Here is a 10,662-nt window from a genome sequence, read left to right as displayed (position 1 = left end):
CTCTTCGTTCAGAGGCCGGTAACCTGTCTGTGTCCCAGGAAAGAGACTCAACTAAATAAAGTGCTCCCAGAGCAGGCAGCTTTCCATGACAAAAGCACACAAGCCAAGATGCTGAGGAGTCAGGGCAGCCTTCCACAAAGCTCTGAGAAGCCACCTCTGCTTGGGTCTCAGCAGCTGTGGGCCTGCGGGGGCTCCGGAGTCGCTGACACATATTTGTGGCTCTATTTCAACAAGTCACAAGGAATGAACACATGCGGATTTACCCTGGAGGCAAAGCACATTCACGTTTCTTCCAGTGAAGCAGGGAGGGCAAGAGAAAAACTGCTTACGGACAAAATCACTCGTGAGCACAGCCACAGCAGTTTTTAATTTGCCTAAAGAACATATCGTGTACGATTTCAGGATGTGAGCAGGGAGCACTGTCCCCACAGTACGCATACTGTGAATGGGAGAGGCCAGCTGTCGTTTAACAGGACTCCAAGCTGGGAAGCAACCCACACCCTCACCCTCCAAGCAGCTGCACCGCGAGATCAGCTGGACCAGCCTCTGGAAGTCTCTTCAGGGTGGGAGTCTCAGCTCAGTCTCAGCAGAGCTCCTCACAAAGACCGCCCGTCACCAGCGCGCCCCTCTGGGGTCTGGATAAACTGTCCGAAAGGTCAGGTTTATTCTCGGTTCTCTGGAGTGGTACTCTTTGGGCACTCGATGCTAAATGGAAACACAGACAACTCTGACATAAACACATTTATGAGGAGACGGACCCCCATCCCGCGACCCCCGTAAGTACCAATGAGCTCTTGGAAGTCTTGCGGAGAAAGGTTTTCTTCTTTGAAGAACACTTCCCCCACCACCATTGCTCTGATTGGCCAGCGCCCTCGCAGTGAAGTATTTTCACCTCTTCTACCTGTTCTTCCTCTCAGCTTCCTGCCATTTCCCCCAATCTTCTAAAACAGCATGTAAACAGCTGAGACCAAAGACAGGCGTGAAATTCCACTCTCGTGCCAAGTGCTCTTACGTGACCCTACACACCTTAAACATGACCTTGCTTTACGGTCTGGCCTGAGCCATGGAGCTGTGCGGCCCAAGGTGATGTGCTAGCCACTGGCTACCTGATGCTATTCAAACTTAAGTCCTTCCACACACTAGCCACATTTCAAGAGATGAAGAATAGTCGTGTGTGTCTGGAGGCTACTACATGGGGACTTAAGAGATGCTGTCACAGAAAGTTCTGCTGCACGTTGCTGCCGCAGAGGTCCGTTCTGATTGTCAGTAGCATCAAAACTCCTTGATAATGACATCACTCTACCGCCTCTCGCTCACAATAAAAGCACCTTGCTTTTCACCACATCTGTTACAGAAATTAACAATCACAAGCTGTCAGGACACTGCCTCCATAGGAGTGAATCCAAATCACTTGCATGTTCTCACCTGCCAGTCAGCTTGTGTAGCTCCTTCCATGATTAACAAGGTCCCATGATCCAAGGGTATCTCCACTCTTTCCACATAGGTGTAGTCTCCATTCTCTTCCTAGAAAACAGCATTCATTGCACTACATTTTTTGTGGTGTGATCAAGACGCAAGAGAAGCTGACGATGGTCAAGAAATGCAAACCTCTACTCAGCTAGACTATAGGGGCTCGTATACTGGTTCTGTCACTTGGCAGCTGTTTGGCCTTAGGCAAGCTGCGTCACCGTCGGTACCTTAATTTACTCATCTGTAGAATGGGGATGATGACAGGACCTGCCACACAGGGCTGTTATGAGCCTCCACCAATCGAATACGTGTGAATTCCTTGGAGACTGGCACATATTAAGTACAGTATAAGTGCCAGCTATTATTATCAGCATCTAAAATGCAGAACAGCCCATTCTGGCCTGTGAAGAAGTTAAGTCATTCATACGAGAACTCCTTACATCTGCTTTATGCCATGCTCTGTGTTCTGACATAGTGTGGAAAACAAGGCTTTTAAACAAGATGTGGTATGATGAGTTCTCACTGCTTTTTCAGAAGTTATGATAATTCATTAATTGGTACCTATGTTAAACTAGTCACAACTCTTCCTATAGCTCCTCTGGTGTCTTGGAGATACATTCTTGTTTCTTTCCAGAATAGTCAGCAGCAGGATTTTCTTAAAGAAGGGAGCTCTGGCTTGACCAGAACAGTGTTGCAAACTGAGACTGGCTATTTAAGCCTGAGAGCACAGATCACAACACTTCGGATACAAATGCCTTGTATTCCCATTGCCCCTCTCTTCCAGAGAGCTCAAAGTCCATTCATGTCCAGTCCTCTGATGGAAGCTTCACAGAGTGGCCTGCGAAACAGCCAACAGGTGGGGGTCACTCTTCCTTCGCAGCCGACAAAGGGGTGCGTTTAACAACTTCCGTGCTCACAGCAACGAAGAGCTTATCAAGAGCTGAGACCCAACCTTCCTGATCTTTCCACTTCCGTTCTGGGCAGATCCACCCATTCATCTGCTTCACTTCGGATGCAAGGGACTGCATTTAGGTTGCTGCAGGATTGATTTCACTGCAATACTGTGTTTATGTTTATTATTGCAGGAGTGCTTCGGAGAATGTAACTATTTACAATGATTTCCTTCAGGAAAATCAAAATCAAAACAATAATGAACTTGCATAAACAGTTTAAGTTCTAGGTCCCAACCCTTGGCAGTGACTTTGTCGAGCACAGTCATAACTTTTCCAGGCAGAAGATAAAAGCAATGTTTAAACCTAACTTTTGGTTTCAGTGATTGATTTTAATTGTGCCTGCACCTTTTCTTTTTCAGTAGCAAGTAAGCGTGAAGCATTAACCTCTGACCCGTCAGCCAATCAGAGAGCAGTGGGAAGGTGACCCTGTTCTCGGGTGGCCCAGCTGCATCTCAAAAAAGCTGAGCGGCTCTCTATAAAAAAGGATTCCAACCACAAATGTATGTCCTACTGGAGAAAAGGTATCAGAAGGGAGTGCATCGGCCATGAGATTAGAGGGCTCAGGGCTCCTTGATTTGGGCTGTAAAGTCAGTTGCCAAATCAAGATTCAACACAGCTAGGAGCAGACCTCTTGCCCTGTACAGGAGGAGTGCCCTACACTCAGGGAGTGCAGCAGAATCTTCATCTATAACTCAAGCACAGACACAAGGACAGGGCAGAAAAATGAAGTAGAGAGGAAAGACACTGAGCCAGACACAAAGACAATTCTGAGACGAAGATCTCTTAGAACAGTAAAAACATTATTAGGGAAGAGGGAGTACCAAGGCCAATGGAAGAGACGGGGTGAGCACTGTAATTCTGCCTGGAAACATGCACCAGGGATAGACGTAACAAGTGAGAGAGAATTCCAGATGCAAGGGGAAAATACCAGCACTGATAGAAAGTGATATTCAACAGAGCCACGTTTCACTTAATGTTCCTAAGATCTGAATTTTTCAAATGAGAAAAAGCCTCAAGTTGATTTTAAATACACTACCTCCAATATAACCTTTAGTTGTACATAAAAGCAGAAGGGGGTGATCCTTCACTTGCGATGGAGCTACTATTTTTTTTTTAATGTTTATTTTGAGAGATTGAGAGTGCGAGCAGTGGAGGGGCAGAGAGAGAGAGAGAGAGAGAGAGAGAGAGAGAGACAGAGAGAGACAGAGAGAGAGAGACAGAGAATCCCAAGCAGGCTCTGCACTGTCTGTACTGAGCCTGACACGGGGCTTGATCTCAAGACCGTGAGATCAGGACCCAAACCGACATCAAGAGTCAGCTGCTTAACCGACTGAGTCACCCAGGTGTCCCGGGGATGGAGTTACTCTTTTTTTTTTTTTTTTAATGTTTACTTTTTGAGAGAGACAGACAGAGTGTGAGTGGGGGAGGGGCAGAGAGAGAGGGAGACACAGAATCTGAAGCAGGCTCCAGGCTCTGAGCCGTCAGCACAGAGCCCGACACGCGGCTCGAACTCACGGACCGCGAGATCACGACCTGAGCCGAAGTCGGACGCTCAACCAACTGAGCCACCCAGGCGCCCCATGGAGCTACTCTTAACCAGTCTCTGAAAGAGACAATGATACCCAGTGCACCCATTGAAAGAGGTGATGTCATTACTTTGCTAGTTGTTATTTATTCCTTCCAATCCCTTGGCTCAGAAAACACATTCCTAATTTGCGGAAGGAGATAGAAAAGAGGGCAAGGGGTTCTACCAAAGCAACACAGAGCTCACAAATGCTTTCTTCTTTTCTTGAGGCCAGAGTGCCAACAGACCCCAGAGCCACTCTTTAACTTAACCAAGACACACAGAGACTTCTTCCAGTCAGGAAGCACGTAAAAGGCCAGTGGAACTCACTCGGCAGTGCATAAAGGCACAAATTGATAAATGGATGAGCAACACTGGAAGCACCAGTCAGACTGTTTAGACCATTAGGCATGGTAAAGTTACCAAAACAATGGTTCTGTAACCCTTTTGATTTACTTAGGTCTTTTTTCGAGACAAAAGAAAAAAAAAAAAAAAAAAAAAAGAAAACACCCCTAAAAAAACCATGGCATAGGATAAAATTTTCCATCCCTGACCCTGGTGAAAAGAGGCTTTTTAGAGGCGCTGGCTGGCTCAGTCAGTAGAGTATGCGACTCTTGAACTCAGGGTTGTGAGTTCAAGCCCCACATTGGACACAGAGCTTACTTAAAAAAAGAGGCATTTAGGGTTATAATCAGTCTACAAGGTGGGTTTTGTTGTTGATGATTTGGTTTTCCACACACTCAAAACTTCACAAGCAGATAAAGCAAAAAATATATACTTCTATATTAATTATGATCAACACTCTCCCTCCATCCTTGCCAAGCACAGCCAGTTTATCTGAACACTTGATTAGGATTCCCAAGGTCTTCTGGGCCCTCCCAAAGTTCTACAATCTCACCTCCACCTCCTGACACAAGCCCCCCTAGTTTCCTTTAGAAAAATGTATTTAGGGGGGAAAATCTGGGTGTATTTATCATTCTATCATTACTAACTATCCAACAGACAGGAAACCGCAACATTTTTTTTTCCATTGGAAAGGTTAAGTTCACATTTTACAAGCTCTATATAGAGTTTTCATGGAATCGCTCCTTTCTCATCCTAATTAGAAATTATAAGCAACCATCAATGCTTGAAAATCAGCAGCAGCATAGTTTTTCTTCCTATTGTAAGAGTAACACAAGTTCACTGAAGTAAACGACACACTTGTGAATTACTGGTTCAATGTCTGCCTTCCTACTCTCTGATAAGTTCTATAAAGAGGATTATGTGGTCTTGCCCTTTTGAAATATGCTATCACACATATCAATAAATATGGGAATGACTGAGGAAAAGTACCAGGAAAACATAATCCTATTATCCAGAATTCATGCAATGAATGCCCAGGAAACACTGTATAAATATAATTACGCACTTTACATTTTTATCATTATATTGTGAGCATGTGTTTACATCTTAAAGGTACAGTATTCGCAAATGTGGTTCTATAATATTCCTTTATATGAACATATCTTTCCTTCTTCAAACTCACAAATATTTTTTGACCACCTATATTATGTCAGGCACTGTGCCTAAGAATATAGCAGTAAGGAACATACTATTAGACACTGAGATTTTAAAATGCCGGTACTGATAAGAAAAAAAAAAAGAGAAAAGAAAGGGAGAGAAAGAAAGGAAAGAAGGATGGAAGGATGGATGGATGGATGGATGGATGTGGAAATTTCTAATTCCATCAGGAAAATACGGCAGTACTTACCCTCCCCTAAAAAATTTAGGGGGAAAATGACAACTCGTTATTCAAACAGAGAGTTCTTTAATTACTAACCTAGTCCAACACTTTTTCACATGTCTATTTGCTGTTTGCATTTATTCTGTTGTGAACTCTCTGCTCACGTTCTTTGTCCATTGTTCTACAGGATGTTGTATTTTTCTTACTGATCTGTAACCACAGATAGTGAGATATTTACCCTTTGTCATAGTTTCTGCAAATATTTTTCTCATTTGCTATTTGTCCCTTAACTGTGTTTATGATATTTAACGTAGAGTAGCTCAAAAACTTTTAGAGTCAACTCTGACCTTTCTTTGGCTCTCCTTCATGGTTTTTATGCTTAGAAAGTCTTTTCTCATCCTGAGGGAAGTTAAACATACAACTACATTTCCTTTTTGGTTAAAAAAAAAAAAAAAAAAAAAAAAGAGTCTACATTTTTTTAGATTTAACTCTTTAATCTATCTGGAATTTGGTGCTTTTATTTCCCCCAGGCTTCTTTTTATAAGTTTCCAAATACTTTTGGATAGGATCAACCACAGTGTATGCTGCCCAGGGGCCAGGCATGTCAGGAACTATGTGTACGTCATTGCTAACGCTCATTACAACCCTGTGAAGGAGGTGATATTGCCCATTTTATCGTAAGCAAAAGGAGCTAGAGGGAAAGCACATCTCTAAGGCAGAAGACTGACAGGAGGCAGGCAGGGCTAGTATTTGAATTTAGATCTGCCGGACTCTAAAGCTTCTATTCCTTCCACCGTGCTCTCCGAAGTGATCTCTACTCCTTTTGGAATTCTGTAGTATCTCCCGTTCTAATTACAAGGCACGGGACTGAACCGCAAGGGTCACAAACAGCAGCAGGCAGCATAAATGAGGAGTGGCGGTAGGACACAAGACAGTGGGGAGTGGGGAGCGGGGGCCACGGAGAACGGGAGAGCACGGGCCCGCACACAGGTGTAGCCACTCCGCAGCTCCAGCTCACCATTGCCTCAGGGTTGTCTGATTTTCTGGGTTTTCCAGGGAAGATGAGAAGTGGGATTTTTTATGAAAAATCTCCCGAGTTATAAATTTTGGCAAGTAATACAATTTCTTTTCAAACGCTGGGCAGCATAAGCAAGTCTGAGAACCAGGTTCACCTCAGGAGCGGCCCAGCCGTGCTGCTGGTGGGACCCATCGCCTGACCCCTTTTATGCCCACATCTCGTCATTCTACCTAGCCTGGAAGCTTCCGAGCAAGGCCAGTTATGATCTGCTGGGCTTCTTTGATCCTGCTTTGCCATTCCACACGGTAGTGCTTGACAGAAAGCTCAGGACACACATGTCACTTCAGGCACACATTCTTAATTTCAGCGACCCAACTCAAGGAGAAAAGGCCCTTGAAAGCAGAATATAGTTCCGAGTTAGTGGTCTGAGTCTACAGTGAGACCTTTGATTCTTCAAGTGATCCCGATCCTGGTAAGTCGATGAGCTACTTATGTGAAAATTTTCCATCATTTTACCAAGAAGATGCTGATAAAACCAAACGCAAATGAGCAGAAAGGACAAAGTGGGGGCCCGCAACCTGTCTCTCACTTTCCGAGCTCTCAGGAAGCCCTTGACATGCAGTAACTATGATTAGTTTCTGCACTGGAGGCTTCAAGGCTACAGTGGGCCCTTGAATCCTGGAGAGGAGCACATTAATGAGAAGGCAGAGAGCGAGCGCAAGGGAGAGCAGAGAGATGACCTCGCACAACGGGGCGATCACACAGGGAACAGCAAGACACCAGGGCAGACTGGGCACAGATTATGTAAAGCTTTGACAGTCTGGCTAAGGAGCTGACATTTTATCTTTTGTTCCAGTAGGAGCAAATAAAGGCTTCTGAGTTGGAAAACAAAGCGATGAAAGCAGTGAGCTCAATCTTGGCTCTCTGCTCTTCTTTTGCTCTGAATGATGACGTGCAATTCCATAGTTTTCCATATTATCTACATTACTAGTTCTAACTCAATTCAACGGTTGTCTGAGCCACACTGACTAAGTGATTTAACAGGATGCTTCAGCCACCTCATCTGTACAACAGGGATAATAGTGGTATCGACTCCATGGGATTCCTGGAAGATTGACTATGAAGCACTTAGAACAGGGCCAGGCACAGAGTCAACACTACACATTTGTTATTTGTCATCATCACTTTCCTGTTGTTATTCTGACAATTTCCAGATGACGTCTCCAGCACAGGCCTGTCATCTGAACCACAGACCTATACAGCCAATGGCCTACTTCCCACTGGAAGTCTCAGGCTTCTTCAACCTAGCATGTAGAAGAAGAACTCTTAACTTCATTTATGAATCCTCCTTCAACAAGACCACAATCAAATGCAAAAGTCCCTGCTCCTCCTCCTCCGAGGAGCTACCCACCAACTGCTCAAGCCATGAACCTGGGAGTCACTCTCGATTCTTACCCTTACCTCTAAAGTAGAAATGCAAGTTTTATTGGTTCACCTTCAAAATCATGCCTCAAGTTCATCCTCTTCTCTTCATCCCCACTGCCACCACCTTAGTCCAAACCAGCAGTACCACAGAGTCTCCCACCTTCTATTTAAGTTGTGATCGTTGCTCTTTGTTCATTTGATTGCAGTCTAGCTCCTATGACCTCCATGAGAAAGGCCCCATACTTGTCATATTCACTGCTATATCCCCAGATTTGAGCATAGCACCTGACACATAGTAGGTGCTCAGTTAGTAATTGTGGGACAGAGAAGAGAGGAGATAGAGAGAGAGAGAGTGACCTATTCCTGAAAATAGCTGTCATCTGGGCATCAAATAGAACTGGGAGAGAAAAGATTGAAATTAAAAGACATTTCAGTACCCTAGGTATGTGGTAAAAAGAGCCTGGGATAAAGATGGCCACTAGGAGAGGGATTCAAGAACAAATTAAGAAGATCTGGGAATTAAAACAATTAAGAGAACAGGAAAGAACTAAAAATAACTTACACGTGAACCTGACCAAGAGAACAGTGATATCGTGAACATAAATGGACTTATTAGCAGATGGAACTGTGGAGTTTTCTGAGAGAACAATAAATCTGATTTTACATTTTCAGGTCAAGTCACATGTGCTATTATAGGTGGCAATATCCTGTGAATATGTACATGTGATCCCTAAGTGAGATAAAAGTCAAAGCTGGAGATAAGAGATTCAGAAGTCACTCCACCAAAGAAGGAACAGTTGAAGCCATAAGAGCAAGTGAAATCTTGTTTATTAACTTATATAACACACACACACACACACACACACACACACACACACACACACACACAAAATGCTAAATCCTGGAGACATAATAAGACAGAAACTGACCTTGCCCATATGGCATTTACAATCTATTGCCAGTTTATAATCTCCTAAAAACTCATATAAACAAAGATAACAGAATCAAAGATAATCTTGAATATCCACACTTTAGAGGCTGAATGTAAAGGAAAAACCTTTAAAAAGGTATGGAAATAGCAATGAGAAAAGTGTGAGATCAGGAAAGGAAAAGGGAGCTAAGAAATGGCCGAGTTTCCAGCAGTGAGGTGATGGATACGGTATTACAAGGAAGAACAGAATGACAATCGAGAAAAGGCTTTTTTGGACAATGGTATCTGTATATTAGCAAAGTGGTGCGGTGGATCTATAGAACAGGTGTTTTAAGAGTTAAGGGGCACCTGGGTGGCTCAGTCGGTTAAGCGTCCGACTTCAGCTCAGGTCACGATCTCACGTTGGAGCCCCGCGTCGGGCTCTGGGCTGATGGTTCAGAGCCTGGAGCCTGCTTCCAGTTCTGTGTCTCCCTCTCTCTCTGCCCCTCCCCCGTTCATGCTCTGTTTCTCTCTGTCTCAAAAATAAATAAACGATAAAAAAAAATTTAAAAAAAAATGAGTTAAGTTGTAAGGAAAGGGAAACTGCAGACATAGAAAACTTACTCCCGAATTTGTACTTCAAGAGCAAGTAAACAAACCCAAAACCACCCCAGGTGTAAGTAAGAATGCCTGCAGAGTGAAGCACAGGGTTTTCTCAAGATGGTAACAGATATAAAGAGATTTCCCCAGCTTTCTGGTCCAAGGATCAGATACATGGTAGAACTGATTGACAAGTATGATTAAGGCTTTTTTGCAGACTGAAATGATTATTGAAAACTGAATGTTAGCCCATGTTACAGCCGCTTAACCTGCTGAGGGCCAGCTGTCCATTTACTTGCCCTATCTCCCAACTTATGACTATGCCAATAAAGTTTCCCTCTCTGCTTTTTTAAAGATTTTTTTTCAGCTTGTTTTCCCAATCAAATTGTGGTGTTCCCTTGCCTTTGAGAACCTGGCTGGCTTCTAGACTGCTTCACGGATCACCTAAACTTGCAGCTGTATTTGGAATACGAAACTGTTCCTACAGTGTTGATACAAGAACACAGCTGGACTTACTGTTCACAGTGGTAACATTTTTTAATATTATTTTTTATGGAAAGAGAATAAAGCTAGGACCCGACAATGTCATCTCTAGTTATTCTGCTGACTCAAACCACGCTTTAAATGATGGCATCCTCAATATTGATCTGAAATACATTACTTTAAAAAGAAAAGCAGCTCTTTCTGAAATAAGATCTGCTAAAAGTAAAAGGCTGTTGGAAGAGCAAAGATCTGAAATCGACAAGGTTATCTATTCAAAACCGGTTTTAAACTCCTTTGCCAGATACAAATCTTTGGGTGTTTACCCAACTCTTTCCTGATTTTTGGTACTGATTTACCATGGAAGGTTCTGATGAGGTGAGTGAGAATACGAAGTAAGCATGAGGGACTGGTATGGGCAATCAATCACCCTATACCAGAGATGACCAGTGATCTCAATAGTTCAATAAGACCTCCCGACCTCTTGCTTGGGAGGTCTGGGCAATCGTTCAATGC

The 10,662-nt window shown here is 43.6% G+C and overlaps 1 protein-coding gene across 5 annotated transcripts in view; it reads right to left on the bottom strand.

Moving 5' to 3' along the window:
* Nucleotides 1-341: 341 nt before the first annotated feature.
* The window catches only part of ALKBH3 (alkB homolog 3, alpha-ketoglutarate dependent dioxygenase), a 33,031-nt gene continuing 22,710 nt past the window's right edge, over nt 342-10,662 (bottom strand). For 3 of the 5 annotated variants that reach the window (XM_047878408.1, XM_047878406.1, XM_047878409.1), the window contains exons 9-11: nt 1,426-1,524; nt 785-941; nt 342-705 (exon numbers count right to left, since the gene is read on the bottom strand). In XM_047878408.1, the coding sequence (XP_047734364.1) occupies nt 584-705; nt 785-941; nt 1,426-1,524 (378 nt within the window). In that variant the 3' untranslated portion in view covers nt 342-583. The remainder of the gene's footprint in view (nt 706-784; nt 942-1,425; nt 1,525-10,662) is intronic. The other 2 variants (XM_047878410.1, XR_007156347.1) reach the window with 2 other exon arrangements.

Source organism: Prionailurus viverrinus, chromosome D1 (assembly GCF_022837055.1).
Source record: "Prionailurus viverrinus isolate Anna chromosome D1, UM_Priviv_1.0, whole genome shotgun sequence".
NCBI lineage: Eukaryota > Metazoa > Chordata > Mammalia > Carnivora > Felidae > Prionailurus > Prionailurus viverrinus.
The sequence above is the reverse complement of the archived record's forward strand: the minus strand, read 5'-3'. Positions and strand labels throughout refer to the sequence as shown.